Genomic DNA, 24,380 nt, shown 5'->3' with positions numbered 1-24,380 from the left:
TTCACTGGATGATGGTTGCTGTAGTAGTCACAGGGCCTCCAGACAGCAATCACAGGGCCTGCAGACAGCGATCACAGGGCCTGCAGACAGCGATCACAGGGCCTCCAGACAGCAATCACAGGGCCTCCAGACAGCAATCACAGGGCCTCCAGACAGCAATCACAGGGCCTGCAGACAGCAATCACAGGGCCTGCAGACAGCAATCACAGGGCCTGCAGACAGCAATCACAGGGCCTGCAGACAGCAATCACAGGGCCTCCAGACAGCGATCACAGGGCCTCCAGACAGCGATCACAGGGCCTCCAGACAGCGATCACAGAGCCTCCAGACAGCGATCTCCTCAGGCCTCAGAAGTGGCATTTTAAAATGCGCGCTTGTCCTGCCTCCCGTGACGTCCCGGCTTGTGATTGGTCGCGTCGCCCATGTGACCGCGACGCGACCAATCACAAGCCAGAACGTGATTTTAAAATCCTGAAGGACCTAAAATTACGTCACGGCTTGCTGTGATTGGTCGCGTCGCGGCCACATGGGCGGCACGCGACCAATCACAAGCCGGGACTTCACGTAAGGAAGGAAAAGCGCGATTTTTAAGCAAACAACGCTGCCGGTTCCCTCGGTGAGGTCAAGGCTGCGTCGGAGAGGTGAGTATAGCAATATTTTTTATTTTAATTCTTTATTTTACACATTAATATGGTTCCCAGGGCCTGAAGGAGAGTTTCCTCTCCTTCAGACCCTGGGAAAGAAGCAATTTCTATGGGGCCACGGCCGGCGTGTCACTGAAAATGACTACGCGTGTCAGCACTGACACGCGTGTCATAGGTTCGCCATCACTGGTCTAAGGGGTACTTCCGTCTGTCTGTCTGTCCCGGATATTCATTGGTCGCGGCCTGTGTCTGTCATGGAATCCAAGTCGCTGATTGGTCTCGCCAGCTGCCTGTCATGGCTGCTGCGACCAATCAGCGACAGCCACAGTCCGATTAGTCCCTCCCTACTCCCCTGCAGTCAGTGCCCGGCGCCCGCTCCATACTCCCTGCAGTCACCGCTCACACAGGATTAATGCCAGCGGTAACGGACCACATTATGCCACAGGTAACTCACTCCATTACCGCTGCTATTAACCCTGTGTGACCAAGTTTTTACTATTGATGCTGCCTATGCAGCGTCAATAGTTAAAACATCTAATGTTAAAAATAATAAAGAAAATAAAAAAATCATTATATACTCACCTTCCGTTGCCTTTCCCGCTCCTTGCGACGCTCCGGTGACCGCTCCATGCAAGCGGCAGGTTCCGGTGGCAAGGATGGTATGCGAGAAGGACCTGCCATGACGTCACGGTCATGTGACTGCGACGTCATCACAGGTCCTGAGCACCTGCGCGAGAAGGACCTGCCATGACATCACGGTCATGTGACCGCGACGTCATCACACCCTGGGACCACAAGCTGCCGCCTGCACCGCACACAGGCGACAGAACTACAAGGGCCCTCGGAAGGTGAGTATATGTTTATTTTTTATTTTTTAACCTGACACATACGTGGCTGGGCAATATACTACGTAGCTGGGCAATATACTACGTGACTGGCCAATATACTACGTGGCTGGGCAATATACTACGTGGCTCTGTGCTGTATACTACGTCGCTGTGCAACATACTACGTGGCTCTGTGCTGTATACTACGTCACTGGGCAATATACTACGTGGCTGGGCAATATACTACGTGGGCTGTGCAATATACTGTACTACGTGGACATGCATATTCTAGAATACCCGATGCGTTCGAATCGGGCCACCATCTAGTACATAATAATGAGCCCCATATATTGCTCCAAACAGAATGAGCCCCATATATTGCCCCATACAGTATAATGGCCCCATATAGTGCTCCATACAGTATAATTGGCACCACATACAGTTAGGTCCATATATATTTGGACAGACAACATTTTTCTAATTTTGGTTATAGACATTACCACAATGAATTTTAAACAAAACAATTCAGATGCAGTTGAAGTTCAGACTTTCAGCTTTCATTTGAGGGTATCCACATTAAAATTGGATGAAGGATTTAGGAGTTTTAGCTCCTTAACATGTGCCACCCTGTTTTTAAAGGGACCAAAAGTAATTGGACAGATTCAATAATTTTAAATAAAATGTTCATTTTTAATACTTGGTTGAAACCCCTTTGTTGGTAATGACTGCCTGAAGTCTTGAACTCATGGACATCACCAGACGCTGTGTTTCCTCCTTTATGATGCTCTGCCAGGCCTTCACTGCGGTGGTTTTCAGTTGCTGTTTGTTTGTGGGCCTTTCTGTCTGAAGTTTAATCTTTAGCAAGTGAAATGCATGCTCAATTGGGTTGAGATCAGGTGACTGACTTGGCCATTCAAGAATATTCCACTTCTTTGCTTTAATAAACTCCTGGGTTGCTTTGGCTTTATGTTTTGGGTCATTGTCCATCTGAAGTATGGAACGACGAACAATCGGTTTCGCTGGATCTGAGCACACAGTATGTCTCTGGATACCTCAGAATTCATTCAGCTGTTTCTGTCCTGTGTCACATCATCAATAAACACTAGTGACCCAGTGCCACTGGCAGCCATGCATGCCCAAGCCATCACACTGCCTCCGCCGTGTTTTACAGATGATGTGGTATGCTTTGGATCATGAGCTGTACCACGCCTTCGCCATACTTTTCTCTTTCCATCATTCTGGTAGAAGTTGATCTTGGTTTCATCTGTCCAAAGAATGTTCTTCCAGAACTGTGCTGGCTTTTTTAGATGTTTTTTAGCAAAGTCCAGTCTAGCCTTTTTATTCTTGATGCTTATGAGTGGCTTGCACCGTGTAGTGAACCCTCTGTATTTACTTTCATGCAGTCTTCTCTTTATGGTAGATTTGGATATTGATACGCCGACCTCCTGGAGAGTGTTCTTCACTTGGTTGGCTGTTGTGAAGAGGTTTCTCTTCACCATGGAGATTATTCTGCGATCATCCACCACTGTTGTCTTCCGTGGGCGCCCAGGTCTTTTTGCATTGATGAGTTCACCAGTGCTTTTTTCCTCAGGATGTACCAAGCTGTAGATTTTGCCACTCCTAATATTGAGGCAATTTCTCGGATGGCTTTTTTCTGTTTTCGCAGCTTAAGGATGGCTTGTTTCACCTGCTTGGAGAGCTCCTTTGACCGCATGTTTACTTCACAGCAAAACCTTCCAAATGCAAGCACCACACCTCAAATCAACTCCAGGCCTTTTATCTGCTTAATTGAGAATGCCATAACGAAAGGATTGCCCACACCTGTACATGAAATAGCCTTGGAGTCAATTGTCCAATTACTTTTGGTCCCTTTAAAAACAGGGTGGCACATGTTAAGGAGCTGAAACTCCTAAACTCTTCATCCAATTTTAATGTGGATGCCCTCAGATGAAACCTGAAAGTCTGAACTTCAACTGCATCTGAACTGTTTTGTTTAAAATTCATTGTGGTAATGTCTATAACCAAAATTAGAAACATGTTATCTCTGTCCAAATATATATGGACCTAACTGTAGTCCTCTATACAGAATAATGAGCCCCATAAATTGCTCCAAACAGAATGAGCCCAATATTATGCTCCATACAGAATAATGAGCCTCATATAATGCTCCATACAGTATAATGGGCACCACAGAGTGCTCCATACAGAATGAGCCGCATATATTGCTCAATACGGAAATGACCCCATATAATGCTCCATACAGTATAGTGAGCCACATATAATTCTCCATACAGTATATGATGGGCCCCATCTATTGCTCCATATATAATGGGCCTCATATAATGCTCCATACAGTATATGATCGGCCCCAGTATACTGAGTCCCATATATTGCTCCATACAGAATGTGCCCCATTTGATGCTCCATACAGAATGGGCTCCATATAATGCTCCTTAACAGAATGGGCCCCATATGATGCTCAATACAGAATAGGCTCCATATAATGCTCCAAAAATAATTGGCCCCATAAGATGCTCCATGTATAATGGGTCCCATATAATGCTCCATATATAATTGGCCATATAAAATGCTCCATATATAATTAGTTCCATGAGACGCTTCATATATTATTGGCCCCATAAAGATGCTGCATATTAAATTGGCTCCATATTAAATTGGCCCCATATAATGCTCCCTATAGAATTGGCCCCATAAGATGCTCCCTATATTATTGGCCCCATAAGATACTCCATATAGAATTAGCCCCATATAATGCTCCATATATGGGCCACTTCTGATGGTCCTTATATATTGCTCCAAATATTAAAAAAAAAAAAAAAAAAAATGAAATACTCACCTCTCGTTGCTTGACGCTGCTCTGCTCTGGACTTCTCACCATCGGCGTCTTCCTGCTCTCTGTGCTGCGACTGCTCAGGCAGAGGGCGAGCACTGGTGACGTCATCGCGCCCTTTGACCTGAACATCACAGTCAGAGGATGGAAGACTCTGCAGCGCTGGAAGTGGGGGAGGCAAGTATTCCAAGTGCCGGGGCCCGGAGCAGGTGGGGGGTCCACTCGCGGGAGCCGACACTATAGCGCGCCAGTGTCCCCGACGGCGAGTGGGCCCCCTGCCTGCTCAGGGCCCCGACACTTGCCCGGGTGCGCCGGGTGCTGACGCCAGCCCTGATTACAAGCCTTTATCAATAAGAAGAGAGCCTTATCTATCGATTAGGGATGATTCAATAGTGCTTCGTCTCGATCCATCATTTCTTCCGGAAGTAGTTTCTGAATTCCACCGTTCCCAAGAGATCATTCTACCATCTTTTTGCCACGAACCTGCAAATTCGAAGGAGAAGAAATTCAACACTCTCGATGTGCGGCGCATTGTCCTACACTACCTAGACCAAACCTGCTCTTACAGAATCGATTATAACTTTTTTGTCCACCTTTCAGGACGAAATAAGGGGAAAAAGGTGGCTAAGAGTACCATCGCTAACTGGATTAAAAAAGCTATAACACAAGCATATCTTGCTCAGAATAATCTACCCTCAGTGGGGATCAAGGCTCACTCAACCAGATCCACATCAATTTCCTGCGCAGAAAAAGGAGGCGCATCTCCAGAGCAGATCTGCAGGGCAGCAACGTGGTCCTCACTTCATACCTTTTCCAAACATTATAGATTGGATGTATTGTCCAATAGGGACTTAATCTTCGGCCGTAAAGTTCTCCAGGTTGTTGTCCCTCCCTAGTGCCAAATTAGTTGGTATTCCTCCATATGCCGTCGTGGAAGGTGACTAGAGAAAATAGAATTAGACTTACCGGTAATTCGGTTTCTAGGAACCTTCCACAACGGCGCTAATTTCCCCCCTATATATTCCTGGATAAAATCTGGGATTCAGAAGGTAATCCGGTGCTATGGTCTTAGTTGTAAGTCACTGGCAAGTGGAAGGTCCTTTTAACCTCTCTGTATTTCCTGCTCCCCATCAGGGCAAAGAGACAACCTCCATATGCTGTCGTGGAAGTTTCCTAAAAACCGAATTACCAGTAAGTCTAATTCTATTTTTTCAACTAAAGACCTTGGAAATGGGACATTTATCTAGGAATTCTGGTCCAAAGAGGATGGAAGCTTTCTTTTAAACCAAAGTGCAAGAATCAATGGAATTCTGAATCAGTTTGGAATGTCATAAGCCAAAGGTATATCAACTCCAATGGAACCATCCCACTTAAAGTTGGAAGGAGAAAATGATCTGACTGTTACCCTTTTGCCTAACATACAGAAATACAGACAGGTAGTGGGGGCACTTCTATACATAGCAACTATGACTTGACTGGTTACCACAGCAACTATTTGAATTCTTTGCAGGTATGTGGAATAATCACGACAAAGACGCTGGAATGCTGTTAAGAGAGTTCTTTGTTATTTGAAAGCAACTCAAAACATAAATTTAACATAAATTTAACGCTCTCTGCAACAGGAGATCTAAATCTCACAGGCTATGTGGATGTAGACTGGGCTGGTGACTTAAGTGATCATAAATTGACAAGAGGCTCTTTGTTCAGGCTTGGAGAAAGTTCAATTCCATGATCCATCAGAAAAAGGGTGTCTGTCGCCTTGAAATCAACAAAAGCAGAGTGTCTGCAGCCCATGCAATTCAAGAGGTCATTTGGTGAGATCTTGGTTAAGCCATCAACTCAATCGATGGTGATTTATGAAGACCACCAAGGATGCATTAAACTTGCAGTGAGAAGATGAATGCGAGAACCAAACACATTGACATATAAACATTACCTGTGTGATTTGATAGAACATGGCATAACAGTGTTTTTGAGAGACTGACCAGATAGCTGATGGTATGAAAAAGCCACTTTCAAAGAGCCAAATTTTGAAGAATTCAGAACCACTATGGGACTAACAGGATAAATAATACTTGAGAATTCTGCCGACAATGTACTGTACATAGGTGAGATGTGTCTTAGAGATGTGAGAACGGATCTCTGTGCAAGCAATAGCAGATAGTTTTACTCTAGCCTTTTCACCTATGCTTGACCATCTGCACGTGGTAAATCTGGGAACAATGATGCAGTGATGAACTTTAACACAACCTTGTTGAGATGAGGTAAGATGTCAGGGAAGATGAAGGGATGAAGATGAGGTAGAATATGGAGGGTAGAGGTAACCTAATCCTCTCTTCAGTCCTGATGCACGTGTTGCCAAGATGACACTGACCACAAGAGAGGACGTGAGGAAACAAGATAAAAGTTGCAGAGAGAGAGGCAATATGAGAATTACAAGTATAATATGGCCCTGGATGGTGGTACCTCATAACGAAGATGGGAATGCAGGAATCCTACAACACCATGAAGGTAAGAGGGAGCAGAAACTTGGGAGTCTTCTGGGGAACGCCACTGCAATGGGCTATAGAACTGTCATGTCAGCTTAAAAAGATAGGCTCTGGTTGCACTCTCGCTATGTGCCTGTCTGAAGAACTTTGTCATCTAAGCATGTTATAACATCAATGGCTGTGTACCTTTTTGGCTGCCCGTTCAAGTAAAGTCCGCCTGTTTTTACTGTTGAACCATCTCCTGACTCCTGTATCCCTCCACACTAACACCACGGGCAACCACCAGCCATCAAACGTACGAGAGAGGGAACAGAAATGCTGGTGTAAACCTCCGCACACCAATAATATTAATAATCTTTATTTTTAGATAGCGCTAACATATTCTGCAGCGCTTTACACAGTTTGCACACATGCTGTCCCCGATGGGGCTCACAATCTAAATTCCCTATCAGTATGTCTTTGGAATGTGGGAGGAAACCGGAGTACCCGGAGGCATCCCACACAAACATGGGGAGAACATTTAAACTCCTTGCAGATGTTGTCCTTGGTGGGATTTGAATCCAGGACTGCAGTGCTAACCACTGAGCACTGTGCTGCACTATGATGGATGTGTGCCTCATTTCACTGCACTGGACCACTAGGCCACAGCCACTCACCCCACTCCCCCAATGTGATGTCACACAAGAAGACAGCAAACTACTATTCGAACATATACTCGTGTGAACATTGCCTCAGGCTGTGTTCAGACTGCCACATATATTTCACGGCCACAACTGCAATTCCCAGGCCAATCACTGGTCTTTTGACTTCATATATATCTAAGTCTGATTGGGTCAGTAAACCCATGGTTGGTCTAAGCATTATGATCCATACATGGACCGTAAAATGTAGCTGTATAAACAAAGTGTTTTTATACAGTTGTGGCCAAAAGTATTGACACCCCTGCAATTCTGTCAGATGATACTCAGTTTCTTCCTGAAAATGATTGCAAACACAAATTCTTTAGTATTATTATCTTCATTTAATTTGTCTTAAATGAAAAAACTAAAAGAATTGTCCTAAAGCCAAATTGGATATAATTCCACACCAAACACAAAAAAGGGTGTGGACAAAAGTATTGGCACTGTTCGAAAAATCATGTGATGCTTCACTAATTTGTGCAATTAACAGCACCTGTAACTTACCTGTGGCACCTAACAGGTGTTGGCAATAACTAAATCACACTTGCAGCCAGTTGACATGGATTAAAGTTGACTCAACCTCTGTCCTGTGTCCTTGTGTGTTCCACATTGAGCATGGAGAAAAGAAAGAAGACCAAAGAACTGTCAGAGGACTTGAGAAACCAAATTGTGAGGAAGCATGAGCAATCTCAAGGCTACAAGTCCATCTCCAAAGACCTGAATGTTCCTGTGTCTACCGTGCGCAGTGTCATCAAGAAGTTTAAAGCCCATGGCACTGTGGCTAACCTCCCTAGATGTGGACGGAAAAAAAAAATTGACAAGAGATTTCAACGCAAGATTGTGCGGATGTTGGATGAAGAACCTCGACTAACATCCAAACAAGTTCAAGCTGCCTTGAGTCCGAGGGTTCAATAGTGTCAACCCGTACTATCCGTCAGCGTCTGAATGAAAAGGGACTGTATGGTAGGAGACCCAGGAAGACCCCACTTCTTACCCCGAGACATAAAAAAGCCAGGCTGGAGTTTGCCAAAACTTACCTGAAAAGCCTAAAACATTTTGGAAGAATGTTCTCTGGTCAGATGAGACAAAAGTAGAGCTTTTGGGGCAAAGGCATCAACATAGAGTTTACAGGAGAAAAAAAAGAGGCATTCAAAGAAAAGAACACGGTCCGTACAGTCAAACATGGCGGAGGTTCCCTGATGTTTTGGGGTTGCTTTGCTGCCTCTGGCACTGGACTGCTTGACCGTGTGCATGGCATTATGAAGGCTGAAGACTACCAACAAATTTTGCAGCATAATGTAGGGCCCAGTGTGAGAAAGCTGGGTCTCCCTCAGAGGTCATGGGTCTTCCAGCAGGACAATGACCCAAAACACACTTCAAAAAGCACTAGAAAATGGTTTGAGAAAGCACTGGAGACTTCTAAGGTGGCCAGCAATGAATCCAGACCTGAATCCCATAGAACACCTGTGGAGAGATCTAAAAATGGCAGTTTGGAGAAGGCACCCTTCAAATATCAGGGACCTGGAGCAGTTTGCCAAAGAAGAATGGTCTAAAATTCCAGCAGAGCATTGTAAGAAACTCATTGATGGTTACCGGAAGCGGTTGGTCGCAGTTATTTTGGCTAAAGGTTGTGCAACCAAGTATTAGGCCGAGGGTGCCAATACTTTTGTCTGGCCCATTTTTGGAGTTTTGTGTGAAATGATCAATGTTTTGCTTTTTGCTTCATTCTCTTTTGTGTTTTTTCATTTAAGACAAATTAAATGAAGATAATAATACCAAAGAATTTGTGTTTGCAATCATTTTCAGGAAGAAACTGAGTATTATCTGACAGAATTGCAGGGGTGTCAATACTTTTGGCCACAACTGTATGGACCAGGGCAGCATTGTTAACCATAGAGATGCTCTGTAAAATAATTACTAATTCAATACAACCTTTTCAAAGGGGTTGGGCATGGAGAGATAGGACTGTTGTTGAGACCAGAGTCTGCTTGTGAGTATCATGCATAGGTCCAGATGTAATAAATGGTATAATTACACAATATGTTATGGTTGATGGTTACCTTTCTTTTGAAGGGAACCCATGGGCAATTCATTCTTCCCAAACCATTGGCAGCAGGAATCCCAGCCTGGCTGCACAATTCCAGTCAGTTATATTATTCACTGAAACAATTGGGAGTTTTAGAGACGATATTCTTTGAAGATCAGGCGGGAGACCAAGACTAGTCCGCCGCCGCCCCCAGCCTGCTCTTCTCAGCGCTGCTAGAGATGAATGACCAGTTTCTCCATAGTGTGTACATAAGGCAAGATCTGTCAATCAACCTTAAAAAGTGGTTGGATCTTCAAAGTATATTAACTCTGAAACACCAGAGCTTTTCATAGAACTATATCCCTGGCTGCGATTCATCCTGTCAGAGGTTTGGGCAGCATGAATGGGGTTCCCTTTAAAGCTTGATGTCGGGTGAGAGCATTTCTGCACAATTCCTTTAGGTGCTTCTATTGCATTAATATCCTCCCTCTTTCAGGTAATGTCAGGCTGTGAGAGACTTACCTAATGGGGAAACGTATAGAACTGTCTAAAATACAAGCCATCTTTGTTGCCCACAGTAACCAATCACAATGCAGCTGGCCCATTGAATGTTGCCACACTTGGCTTCTGAACTTTTTTACAGTGCAACCTGTGTAATCCTTTGTCAAATCTAAGGGTTTATACAGATGTAGTGGTTGGGCCGAGGTTGTGCCATGAATTTATCTACAAAACCACCCATCAACCACAACAGATCCTATCAGCAAACTGTGAATTGGATAATGCGCAGCATGACCTCATCACAATTAATTAGGTTTTTTGGTTATAGCCTATTTACATTGATTGCACCATAGCGCATGTTTTCTTGTACTTTAGTATTTGAGATGCGGTATAATAGGATGTATATGCTATAGTATAAAACACACTGCACTCTCATATTTTAGGGTTTATGTGGTATAGTTAGTATACATTGCACTCTTGGCGTTTAGGACCTATGTCGTTTAGTTTCAGTAGTGATTTGGTGTATTGTACAGAATACAATTGCTAGGTGCTGTAGTATTCTTTGATCTTGTGAATGTTCCTCTGGTGATGACCTAAACCTCAGATATTACCGAGAAGGGGCAGCACGGTGGCTCAGTGGATAGCACAGCAGCCTTGCAGCGCTGGAGTCCTGGGTTCTAATCCCGATTTGGACAACATCTGCAAGGAGTTTGTATGTTCTCCCCATATGGTTGCATGGGTTTCCTCCGGGTACTCCGGTTTCCCCCCACATTCAAAAAGACATATTGATAGGGAATTTAGATTGTGAGCCCCAACGGGGACAGTGATGATAATGTGTGCAAACTGTAAAGCGCTGCGGAATATGTTAGCGCTATATAAAAATAAAGATTATTATTATTATTATTAGAATGGAAGGCAAGGTGTGTTTACATGCCACCTGGGCAAGCTGCCAGCCTGCTCCTATGACCCTGGTACTGTGGTTCACTCATGTGACCCAATGTGCACTTTGTATCAGCTGAGACCTGAAAGACGAATACTGGAAAGTGTGCACTGCCAGTACCTGCTGCACAAGTGTCTGCACCCTCCAGCACTCGCTCCGTGCCATTCTTAGCTTACATGCCACTCTGCAGCCCGGACGGCCTGACCCTCCCCACACTCCTCCTCCTGCTCTCTGCTCACTTGGCTTTGTATCTCCTTGCTGTTCACAGATCCCGGCTCCCGGCCCCCAGGCAGCTCCTGCAGAAGTTTGTGTCAGTGACCCGCATGCTGCTATCTGGGGGCCCGGCTGATGCAGCAGGTGACACCCGGAGAGAGGGCTCAGCCCCGACATCTGGCTATGAGATGGGTGAAGTCCAGATGTGCCACACTGTCTACCCCTGGCACTCCAACCACTTGGGTGAGCTGAGTGCTGGACAGCTCCTCACCTGGATTGATACCACAGCCTGTCTTGCAGGTAGGAATTATTAGATCACTGCTCTTCAGAAATTAAAACTCCTTCTATATAAAATATCATTGGGATGATGTCTATTTCAAAGTGTCTGAATATTATTTAGCCTAATCTAGTTCTACTCTTAACTTTTTTTTTTTCTCCATAAAAACAGTGCCACACTGGTCCATTGGGCTAAGTCTGGTATCGCAAAACTTCTGGGGGAAAAAAAGAGCCCTATTAATCTTTTTCTAATCCATGAAAATCCTATTAATGATCTCTGTTAAGTCTCAGAAGGAATAATGGGGCACGAACGATGCAGCAGAAATTCGTTCACAAAATAGCTGTTGACACTTTTTTTTTTTTTGTCTAGCAGAAATACCGTGATTTTAAATGGATAATTTTTTAACATTTGAAGTTTTAGAGAACATTGATCTGTTAAATAGTTGTGCATTTTCTTGCATTTGAAACTGTCCCAATAACCAAAAAAATGGATCCTCTTCAAACACAAGGATAAACGTATGGTTAATTAATGGATCAATTTCCTATAGTCTTCAATGTAAAAAAATAAAATCCATCTAAAATTCCTGTTGTTGTTTTTTTTTTTTTGTTGTTTTTTTTACTAGACAAAAACCTTTTCTGCATTATTTGATTGCTGCCGCTACTACTGGACAAGTGCACATAGCCTGAATCTATGGTACTGCTTGGTAAGGAGGTGACTGATTGAAGGCTATGTAGCATTTGAAGTAACTCAGTCCACTGCATCTAAAATGAAAAAGCAAAGATTGCAAAAGATTTAATGACAAATTATCAATAGTATCTATGTAAACCTGTATGTGCCCATCCTTATGGAAAGCATTCCGGTCCCTACTTTATTGTTCACCTATCAAATGAATGTTTTCCAGAAATGGGGGGAAAAGATGGGAAGAAGGACTGTGACATCAGACTACACAGGGTTCTGTAGTCTGTTATCATGGGGACACCTTTGTTTGTATAAGTGAATTAGATAAGCAGATAAACAGTTTTTCTTATTGGAAGAACATAAAATGCTGTAAATGTGGATTTGTCCCTTTTTAAAGTGTTTTCCCATGTTAGACATTTATGCCAAGATATGCCATAAATATAATAATACTGGTCAACAGCATTTTTGGTGCCAAAGATATTTCATCGAATTTAGGGTATTTTTGGGGTGCTGATTCTGAATGTCATCAGTTTTGCCAGATTGGCTCAAGTTTTTGAGATTTTTGGTATCTTATTTATAGCACTTGTTGGTAAATGCGACGCATCATCTCATTAATTTCTTTGGATTAGTACTTGAACTGAGCAGTTCTCAATATAGTTTTGTGTTAATTAGTGTTCTAAAAGTTTGTTCATAGCTTGATTTTTGCACTAACTTTATGTTGTTGTCTGTTTTCCAGTGAAAAGCATGAACTCATCAAGAAGAAGTTGTCTTAACGATCCAGACTCATTCTGTTACATTTGTGGTGAATACACACTGCCAAAACATAGAAGAAACATAACAGACTTCGTATTTATGGTAAACACAGGTACAGGCACATCTTCACAATGAGGGACAGGCCTTCTTGCAGATTCCATGTTACTCCCATTTTCGTTTCTTATGCTTATTGAATCCTTGCACTTGCACTGCACAGAAATAACAGTCATCATGATGATTTTTTGGCTCTCTCCACACCATTGGAACACCAAATTTGAAGCTTTTTCTTTGTCCTTTGCTCCATTTTCGTAATAATTCGATACATGCTTTGCACACTATGTGTGGTGCCCAAAACTTGTCTTGGTCCCCAAGCATAACCCCAAAATAGGCAAAATACACTTTTTTTACGAAGTCTGTTATGTTTCTTCTATGTTTTGGCAGTGTGTATTCACCACAAATGTAACAGAATGAGTCTGGATCGTTAAGACAACTTCTTCTTGATGAGTTCATGTTTTTCACTGGAAAACAGACAACAACATAAAGTTAGTGCAAAAATCAAGCTATGAACAAACTTTTAGAACACTAATTAACACAAAACTATATTGAGAACTGCTCAGTTCAAGTACTAATCCAAAGAAATTAATGAGATGATGCGTCGCATTTACCAACAAGTGCTATAAATAAGATACCAAAAATCTCAAAAACTTGAGCCAATCTGGCAAAACTGATAGCATATTCAGAATCAGCACCCCAAAAATACCCCAAATTCATTAAAATATTTTGGACACCAGAAAAAAAATTTTTTTTTGTTGACCTGTGTAATAGATGTCATTCCCACTCATGGGACTGATCCCCGATCCCTAAGCCTGTGACTATTGAGCATTGCTGAGTTGTTTTCAGAACTCCTGTTGTAGTGAATGAGAGCCGAGCAAGACAGGAGTCCGGGACCTCGGTTCTGGAGACTGATGCAGTTCTAGAAGAAGGACCTAATTTATCAGAAATGTTTGGCATACCTTTTTGATGTGCCATAAATGTCTTAAATTGGAATAATCCTTAAGGGGATATTTTGGATATTTGAATGTGGGTGCTTGAGTTGCCTATTGCACCTTTTGAAGGTCCTAACGTTGATTTGGTATGGGGTATAGGAACGCTTGAAACATTTGAAAATCTTCTTATGTAAAGTTTCCGACAGTCTGAAGTAATCAGATTTGTTTCAGCAACACTCATTTAGTATTTTATCTAACCTTTTTCTCCCTTCCTAACAATAAACAGGTGCAAATGTTTTTTATTTTATTTCGAGAAGGGAGTTTGTTGGATTAATGGTTAGATATATCCCTTATTCTTGGCTTTGCAGTCAATTGTTTCTTTTGTATGTTCGTATTCTTGTCTAAGTGAATTGTATTGTGTCTAGTAATATGATCTGCTCATAAGGTATTATTGTTATGGTGTCTCATGTCTGCTTTTTTTTTTCAGCTGAGAGACATGCTGGTGTGGCCTGTGTTACTGCATCTGTGGATGATATACAGATTGAACAGACAGCCAGGTACTGGTCCTAAAGTCTCCAATAAGAGCAAGCCTAGCTTTATAATCTGTGGTTGCTATTAGATGTTTATTGCTGTAAAGATCAAGGTTCGTTGGGGGGAGAAAATGCTTGTCAAACACTTGTCTAATGACTATGTAATGAGTGTAAACACTGCTTATAATGGATAGATTCATTAAGTGTTGTCTTAAAAATCCATTTAAATGTTTGAACTATAAATACATAGGGCCCTATTCATCAAAGTAAAAAGCTTTGAAAAGTAGCCAAATTTTAACTTGTTGCGAGGCTGCGTTAAAAATTTTCCTTTTAGTGGTCTCACACCATTTTCACTCGCCTCTGACAAAGGGGGTAGAGCTGAGTCAGGACATGGGTGTTGTAACATCCACTCATCAAATTCATGACGAACAGGTGGCGTTATTTACGCCACAAATCTTATTCCATTGTCTGACAAGCCACTTGTTATACACTTCTAATTCATTAAGAGGCCTGCGCCTCTTCATAAAGCAGAAGATTGACAACATCAGAGAACGCTTTGGCCTACAGTCCCCACAGCCCCTCCTCATAACTATTAAGCCCTCTTCTTCCAAAACAAGCTTCTCTGCCATTACAGAAGATAAACTTTCCTCTCTACTCCCCAGATCACATCTCAACACCTGTGCACTTGACCCGATCCCAAACCTCACCACAGTATTCATCCCAACCCTATCCCATTTCTTCAACCTATCAATAACAACTGGTGTCTTCCCCTCAAGCTTTAAATATGCATTGAATCACACCCATCCTCAAAAAGTCCTCCCTTGACCCATCCTCTGTCTATCTATTGCCCCATACCAATGCTCCACTTATGCCTAAAAAATACTGGAACAGCATGCCCATTTTGAACTGTCCTCCACTTCTCCTCCTGCTCCCTCTTCAACTGGTTACAGTCTGGCTTCTTTCTGCATCATTCAACTGAAACTGCCCTAACTAAAGTCACCAATGACCTACGAACTGCCAAAGCCAAGCAACACTACTGTGTCCTCCTCTCCCTCGACCTGTCATCTGCCTTCAACCAAAGTGGACCATTTCCTCTTACTACAGATTCTCTCATCCCTTGGCATTACAGACTTTGTCCTGTCTTGGATGTCTTTATACCTAACAGACTGGACATTCGGCATCTCCCATTCACACACTACCTCCTCATCTCGCCCCCTATCTTTGTGTCCACCAAGGTTCAGTTTTAGGACCTCTGCTCTTCTGCATCTACACTTCTGGCCTGGAATAGCTCATAGTACCACAGCTTTCAGTATCATCTCTATGCTGGTGACACACAGATCTAGCTCTCTGGACCCAATATCACTTCCTTACTAATCAGAATCTCAATGTCTGCTATTTCATCCCTCTTCTCTGCTTGAGTTCTAAAAGATAACGTGGACAAAACCGAATTCATAAACTTTCCCCATGTCACTTAACACCCCCCAACAGACCTATCCATCAAAGTCAATGGCTGCTACCTCGGGGTAACCTTTGAGTCTGCTCTCTCATTCAAACCACATATCCAAGCCCTTTTCACCTCCTGCTGACTCCAACTCAAAAATATGCTCTGTGGCATCCATTCTAACACTCGCATGCATCCAATCTAAATCTATCCTAACCTCTGCTGCCCGACTAATCCAACTGTCCCTCCAGCTATTCCTTGGCCTCCCTCTGTCAATCCCTTCACTGGCTGCCCATTGACTCCAGTTCAGAACCCTATCCATGGCATACAAAGCCATCCACAACCGGTCTCCTCCATACATGTGACCTAGTCTCCCGATACTTACCTGCACCAACCTCCGATTCTCACAAGATTTCCTTCTGTACTCCCCTCTTATCTCTTGTTCTCACAATTGCATACAAGATTTCTCCTGTGTATTCCCTCTACTCGGGAACACACTATCCCAACACATCACTGTCACCTGTAGAAACCTTCAAAAGGAATCTGAAGACCTACCTCTTCTGACAAGCCTACAACCTGCAGTAACCCTTACTCTACTACACTACTACCCTCACCTACTGTACCCTCACACACTGTACCCTCACCCATCCTTTGTAGACTGAGCTCTGCCAGGCAGAGTCCGCTCTCCTCCTGTACCACATTCGGTGACTTGTATGGTTCATGATTATTGTATAATCAAGTATACCCCTCCTCAGATGGAAAGGGCCGTGAAATAAATGGTGCTATAATAATAAATCAGGAGGGTCTGACTCCAGCATGCCACGTCATCAAGACTGGCATAAAAATTGCCGGTCTTGATGAATCGGGGCTATGGAATTTACTGAAGTGCTTTTATTAGTAAAAGACCAACTGTTGGTCTGTCCTGACAGCAATTGTTCTATCTTGTTAGGCACAAGAAAGCTTCCGGTGCTGGCCTTCAGAGCCGGTTGTGAAGGAACGTGGTTCATTTCAAAAGCTATGACAAACTGTGACTTTGCTGTCATAGACAATGCACCTACGGAAGGGGTCTGGGAGGGAAAGGGGACAAGGAAAACTTAAGCACTACTCCAATGTATTGATTGTTTTTTGTTTTTTTTTTATCAGCGATGGGGTAGTGCTACTAATCTAAGGTCCCTGTCTGTGGTCTTAAACTTACCAGCCGCCATTTTCATCTTCTATCGAGACAGCTCTGTTCTCCCTGCGCCATCTTGTGACTGCAGCTTCTGACTGTGCCATAGGCACAAGCTCTAAATGAGTCTGAGAGCCAGAGTGGGGCTTTCATAGACTTGCATTGAAAAGTGACCTCCGACTTGCTTCATAAAACACTGGAACGATCTGTCAGGTTACAAACTGCTGAAGACTATGGGAGCAGCAGCAATAGGTGAAGATGTCAGCAGGTAAGTATAGGACTAGGCGCAGGGATCTTAAAAGCACCACTCCAACACTACAATGAAAACAAATGCTGGACTGGTGTTTAAGAGGAAATCTGTATGCAGCTAAAAAAGAATGATGGGACCATAAATCAAAATATATAATCAGTGCTGAACATAATGTAGCAAAGCAATTATATACAGTAAACTAGAAAAAAGCTGCATTGAATAGTCTGTGCAGACTCCATTTAATGTGGCTCTTATCTACTAACTTAAAGGAAATTTGTCGCCATGCTTTTGCTACCTTATCTGCGAGCAGCATGATGGCGGGGCAGAGATCCTGACTTCAGTGATGTCTCTTGCCGGGCTTCTGTTTTCATTTTTTAAAAGATCAGTGTTTTTTTCTGTTGCAGGTCTGCCAGTTCTCTAAATGCTGAGCTCTGTATAACCCCGACCCCACCACTGATTAGCAACTTTCTGCCTACGCACAGTGTACACAAATATCTGGACGGTGGTGTGGGTTGGGTTAGAAAGAGCTCATGAACATAGAGGACTAAATGAAAGCTGGATTACTAATCCTCTAGTCATCTCCTGTTAAGTGCTTTTATGAACACTATAGCAAGCAGCCTAATAAGTGACACATTGATGGAATGGGGGGGGGGACCATCTTGTCTTATGTTGCTCTCTGAATAGATGACAAAAACCTGCTGACTGATTCCCTTTATCTGGGGAGGGGATAGCGTTAAGAATTGACACAAGAATTGTCACGTTCTAAGTGGAGCTAGTTAGTGACCATCGGTATCGTCAGTGCCCTGACACATATTCTGATGACCTGTCTTGCTCCCTTTACATGAGGGAGTATGTCGGAGGAATAGTACCGCAGTGGAGAAATCGATCCTCCATCGTTTTCCTGTAATTCTTTTTGCCCACCAGACCCGGCCTCCATGATGTTAATGCTCCGGCATGTTTGGTGGATTATTACTTTATAGGCACGTAATTGCACGCTCCTCTTCAGGTGTTACTGTCGCGTTAGGCAGTCTCGTCATTTTCCCATGCTGTCACTATTGTCTATATTTAGTTGGCAGAATTCTCCGTGATGCCATTAGGAATTTCATTAGGAGATCATATGAAGTGAACTCCCCTCCGGCCATTGGTCCTCTTGTCGCAGGATTAAAAGACCCTGGCAGGAGACAGTGGAAAACTTCTCTCCGGCTTCTCTTGGCAGTGGCCTATTTTCAGTCCAGGAACCTTCTCTATCTTCCCGACAAGAATTGTTCTGGGTTACCAGCTAAATGAATGCTCTAAATGGATGGCAGCAGGAATAAGTAAATGATTTCAATAGATGTTCAGGGACGTTTCCGCCACAAAAGCTTTCCCTTTATTAAGATGGATTGTGCGGCTTAGCAGGGAGTAGTGTTGCGCCACCCAATCTAGGCCAATTACATAAAATGTTCACGGGGTCTTTAGCTCTTGTGGTCTCCTTAGGTACCATAACTTCCCTCTGTTCAAAATCGAGTTAATTTGTTTTCATCTTTTTAGATTTTCTGTGTTCTCCTCCGAACAGCGACCTGTCAGTGTGATGTACAAAGACCGATGTGACTGTACCTGTCTGTGTGAGGGAAGCTTTATTTTTTTTTAGGAAGCTTTTTTAAGACACAAAAACAAACACCTGAGAATGAGGCTGAAGACTGGTTCACACATCCGACATGCACAATTTGACTATTGACTGCAATGTCTGAAATGGCTTCAGGTCTCCTGACCAAACTCAACAGCCTCGTATAAGCTTATAAGGCTAGAGTCCCATGAGCTTATTTTCTCTCATCCGAGAGAATTGGGCTGATTATGCTAATCACACTCTGATCAGAGTGTGATCTGATTTTCTCAGATGAGATGATGGGAGGAAAACAAGACTTTGCAGTCTACTCCATTCTATTAGTCCGTGGAAATTGGACTGCACTCAGAAGTCCACTGAGTGCAGTCCAATGTTTTCACACTGACTTGAATGGCTGAGTGCTATCCAAATACTGGATCTAACTTAATCCCACTGCAATTACACACACCTCCACCTCTGACCAGCTCAGTCCTAGGAAAAAAATCGGACATGTGCATGGTGCCATAGAACCCATTGGTCCGAGTGCGATCCGATGTTCTGTCACAACGTACCGGAAATAGTCACATTGTGCACGAGCCTTGGCAGGATTAGGGCGAGCATATGAAAAATCATTAGAGCTTCATCTTGATAACTCGGACAAGTTTTATCCATATTGTAGTCCGTTTTATTTTTTTTTAACGTCCATCTGACATCTATGTGCGACCTCTTTTCAATTCTTCTGTAATACAAAATGCATGCTCAAATAGTTTCCTAAGTTAATGTATAATTGAATACCACATGAATGTACTTTGTGATCCAATTTTAATTTTTTTTTATTTTGCCTACCCATAAACTTGAATGGGCTAGCCTCATCTGACTTGCAAGACAATAGTACATGCTGTGGTTTGGGTTGTTTTGTTTATTTTATTTTTTTACACCGTTTAAAAAGTTGTTTAAATGAGCCCTTACTCTTTGCTGTTTTAAACATTTTTTTTTACACAAAATTGTCCCCTTTTCCCTGATGATGCAAACCAAAAGACAGTTTAATCCTGCATTCATTGTTGATTGCTCTCCACCTGCCCAAATTCCTACTTTTTTCTGGGGGAAGGGAGAATTATGGTATGTTTTTAATTAACATCCCTTTTACATTACAGCAAAACAATTGTAAATATTCTAATTTGAGGTCAACTATACAGATTGTTACTCTCTTCCACCTAGGATTTATTGTTTTTTAACCATGTTGGACTTTGTTCTCTTAGGATCGGACAACAAATTTGCATTAAAGCAAAAGTGAACAGAGCTTTCAACACGAGCATGGAGGTAAAGCTGCTTTTTCTATTGTTTTTTCATTATTTTAAATAGTAATTTGAAATAAGACATGAGCATTGAATTTACAGGTGGCTTTTCATTTTCAGGTCGGCATTAAAGTTGCAGTGGAAGATCCATTTATAAGTAGCCAGAAACATGTTTGCACAGCCTTTTCTACATATGTGGTTAAGCCTCTTACAGCAAAAAAGGTAAAATAATGAAAAAATAATAATGCACCATGTGGACTGAAAGCTCATCAGTGCAAGCAGTGGCTGGCTGCTTCGTCTGCTCTGATCAGTGACGTCATTGATTTACACACAGTAGTAATACTTTTTTTTTTTTTTTTTTTAATTTGTGGCGCAGAATATGCGGTCAGGAGAACTTACACTCTAAGGTCGCTCATGGTGTCACAAAGTCTGAGTTTACATTTTGTTTTGCCCCCAATTGGACTGTTATCTCAGTATGGGAAAGGTCAGGCAATGAGTTCGTTATCTTCTGGTCATCTTTGTTTTATAGTTTGTGTTCAAAGTTACAAGGTGTTACTACAGGACAAGAGCTGTAATCATTAACGGTGACACACTTGGGCTGTGAATGAGTCTGCAGTTTTATGTAACTAGTTGTAAGTGGTTCGAGAAACTGCAAAGTGACAGGTTTAGGCTATGTTCACATTTGCGTTGTGCGCCGCAGCGTCGGCGACGCAACGCACAACGCAAATGTGAACGCATGCACAACGCTACGTTTTGCGCCGCATGCGTCCTTTTTTTCATTGATTTTGGACGCAGCAAAAATGCAACTTGCTGCGTCCTCTGCGCCCGGACGCGTGCGCTGCAGTGACGCATGCGGCGCAAAACGCAAGTGCGACGCATGTCCATGCGCCCCCATGTTAAATATAGGGGCGCATGATGCATGCGGCGACGCTGCGGCGCTGACCGCAAATGTGAACGTAGCCTAAAAACACAACATTTTTCAGCAACCACAGCAAATTCATATAAGCCGTTATGGGGAAGCTACATTACAGAAGATGCCGCATTTTGTACTTCAGTGATGAGCGAACGTGTTCGGATAATGCATTCTCCGAGTATCTCGGGCATGCTCGAATAATATCTTCGAATCCCTGCGGCTGTATGTTTTATGGTGTAGACAGGCACAACACGTGCGGGGATTGCCTAACAAACAGGCAATCCCCGCATGTGTTGTGGCTGTCTAAGAGCCGTGAATCATGTAGCCGCGGCGACTCAAACATATTATCCAAGCATGCCCGAGATACTCCAACACCCGAGCGTGCTCGGATAACATTATCTGAGCACGTTCGCTCATCACTAGTTACGGTACGTTGTACAATATAAATTATTAGATTTTTCTGGCTAACGCGCTACCAAAATACATGTAAATACTTTCATGCCCAAAATGACAAAAGTATTCCAAGAGCGATACCTTTATTGGCTAAGTAGAAAAATTATTTTTTCAGCTTTCAGAGCACAGAGTCTCCTTCATCAGGAAAGTTTACAAATGAAGTACTAAAACAAGAACGCAACATTCTTAAAAACAAAATTTAATTTCATAACTGCGGATTGTCTCTAGAAGTTATCACCCCTCCGCCACGTGATGTCTTGTAACATCTTCAAAGTTGTTCCCTTGTATCAGTAATTCATCAGTAAACCTGCCTGATGAAGGAGCCTGGTTCTTCAGGAGATATGCGAAGGAGAACGCCGAAAGACAGGCAGAACTAAACCCTATCCATAAGGCACCATCGACCATGAAATGATCCAGAAGTAAACACTTGACCAGAAGACCTCTTATTGTTGGATGGGGTCAGACACCACTTCCATTACTGTATAAGCAGCCAATTTTCTAAGGCACTGACATATTTTATAAAAACCTGGCTACAGAATAGTATGGTGACCACAAGGCTCCTGATGGTTAAGTCTACCTGTGAATCTGCCAGACTACAAGTTGCAACCTTAAATTTGAGAAAATTATTACAATGAAATTACAAAGAGAGACATATACTGTATGTAAAATAATAATCAGTGAACATGTTCTCCAGGAAAAATTAAAAGGTAGACTAAGTAACCATCCATAAATGGAGAAGCCATCTAAACTAAGGTTATAGTGGGCAAAAGTAAACAGTCTGCAGGGTGCCAGAGAAAAACAAGCTCTCAGTGACTAGTGTCAGGACAGCACCGGTAAATGCCTAAGAGCAGGGTGGTGGGCTATATTCTTTGCAGGGCCTATTCTGACTCTGAGTGTGGGGCACCTGGCACTCTCTATAGCTGCCTCCATGAACCATGACTCACACAAAGAGATTTCATCAGATAGCTGAAAGGGATTGTCCACTACTATTATTATTATTATTATTATTATTATTATATATTATTTTTTTTTATTTATATAGCACGTTTAATTCCATGGTGCTGTAATGTGAAAAGGGGTTACATACAGGGTTATAGATATCATTAACAGTAAACAAATTTACAGTGACAGATTGGTACAGAGGGGAGAGGACCCTGTCCTTGCGGACTTACATTCTTCAGGATAGTGGGGAAGACACAGGAGGTTGGTGTGCTGCAGCCCTGGTGGTGGTGAGGCGGCAGCTCGGGTGGTCGTGGCAGCAGCTCGGGTGGTCAGTGACATAGCGGCAGCTCGGGTGGTCGGTGACATGGCGGCAGCTCGGGTGGTCGGTGACGTGGCGGCAGCTCGGGCGGTTGGTGAGGTGGCAGAATGGTTATTGCAGGCTGTAGGCTTTCCTGAAGAGATGGGTTTTCAGGTTCTGTCTGAAGGATCCGAGGGTGGTGGATAATTAGACGTGTTGAGGCGTGGAATTCCAGAGGATGGGTGATATTCGGGATAAATCTTGGAGGCGGTTGTGTGAGGAACGAGTAAGTGTGGAGGAGAGGAGGTGGTCTTGGGAGGATCGAAGATTACGTGAGGGAAGATAGTGGGAGATTAGTTCAGAGATATAGAGAGGGGACAGGTTGTGGATGGCTTTGTAGATCAGTGTTAGTAGTTTGAACAGTATTCGTTGGGGAATTGGGAGCCAGTGGAGGGATTTGCAGAGGGGAGAAGCAGGGGAGTAGCGAGGAGAGAGGTGGATTAGCCGAGCAGCAGAGTTGAGGACAGACTGGAATGGTGCAAGGGAGTTAGCGGGGAGGCCACGGAGGAGGGTGTTGCAGTAATCGAGGCGGGAGATGATGAGGGCATGCACAAGAGTTTTAGTAGATTGCGGGCTGAGGAAGGGACGGATGCTGGCAATATTTTTGAGTTTGAGGCGACAGGAGGTGGCAAGGGTTTGGACGTGCGGTTTGAAGGACAGGGCAGAATTGAGAGTTACCCCGAGGCAGCGGATTTCAGGTGCGGGAGAGAGTGTGATGCCGTTTACTATAATAGATAGTTCAGGTAGGGGGGATACGCGAGATGGGGGAAAGATGATGAGTTCATCAAGGACAACTCCTTCTTGAACTAAATGTTTGGCCCCAATAAAATAAAAACAAAAACCTATACTCTTTTCATGCCATCGCGGTGTTGGCTCTTGCGGTCACGGGGCTCTTGTGCAGTTGCATGACACGTGGTGCCTGACGCCCAGTACGGATTTAACATGAAGAGAAAGTCCAGATTGCAGCTAATCCTGGACTGTCTTTATATGTTCAATTTAAACAAAGGTGGAGACAGTGACAAAAAAACTGATTGGTGGCTGGGCACCACGTGTCACAACACTGCACGAGAGCTCCAGGACCACAAGTGTTGACACCGCTCGAACTGCGCTGGCACGGGAGGAGAATATAGTTTTGCTTTTAACTTAATTGAGGGCGAAACATTTAGTTCAAGAAGGTGCTGTCCTAGTAGTGGAGAAACCGTTTAACTCAACTCCAGAAGGTTTACTTTCAAGCTGAATTTTTGTAGTTGGGCTCAATTACGTTAGTACAAGAAACAAAATGAGCAAAAAAAACCTGCTGTAACTAAACAAGTAAAAAGCAAGTGCATTTAAATAACTCAGAATTCTTAGTAATACTGTTTTTGATCAAAAATCTGAACCAGAGATGCAAAGACATAAGCTGCTTAAAATGGCTGACATACAGGACAAAGAATGAGGAAGAAGGGAGGGGTTACTGATGTAAGAACTAGGGAGGAAGACGGGGAGCGAGGGAGGACAAACATCTAAAAGGCAAACCTTATTGCATATCAATGCAACAGCAACAATATAATGCTGTATGATTCCCAAGTTGTGGGACCTGACAGGGC

The 24,380-nt window shown here is 43.2% G+C and overlaps 1 protein-coding gene across 5 annotated transcripts in view; it reads left to right on the top strand.

Moving 5' to 3' along the window:
* Positions 1 to 24,380, top strand: part of ACOT12 (acyl-CoA thioesterase 12) — a 101,261-nt gene that overhangs the window by 35,596 nt on the left and 41,285 nt on the right. For 3 of the 5 annotated variants that reach the window (XR_013221670.1, XM_077288468.1, XM_077288460.1), the window contains 4 exons: positions 11,224 to 11,468; positions 14,350 to 14,419; positions 20,093 to 20,153; positions 20,249 to 20,350. Coding sequence is in view for 3 of the 5 variants with exons in the window: in XM_077288468.1 (XP_077144583.1) it covers positions 11,224 to 11,468; positions 14,350 to 14,419; positions 20,093 to 20,153; positions 20,249 to 20,350 (478 nt within the window). In the remaining 2 variants the exon portion in view is untranslated. Of the gene's footprint in view, positions 1 to 11,131; positions 11,469 to 14,349; positions 14,420 to 20,092; positions 20,154 to 20,248; positions 20,351 to 24,380 lie in introns of those variants that run through there. The other 2 variants (XR_013221667.1, XM_077288449.1) reach the window with 1 other exon arrangement.

This window comes from Ranitomeya variabilis, chromosome 1 (genome assembly GCF_051348905.1).
Source record: "Ranitomeya variabilis isolate aRanVar5 chromosome 1, aRanVar5.hap1, whole genome shotgun sequence".
Lineage (NCBI taxonomy): Eukaryota > Metazoa > Chordata > Amphibia > Anura > Dendrobatidae > Ranitomeya > Ranitomeya variabilis.
This window is presented reverse-complemented; position numbering and strand designations above follow the sequence as displayed.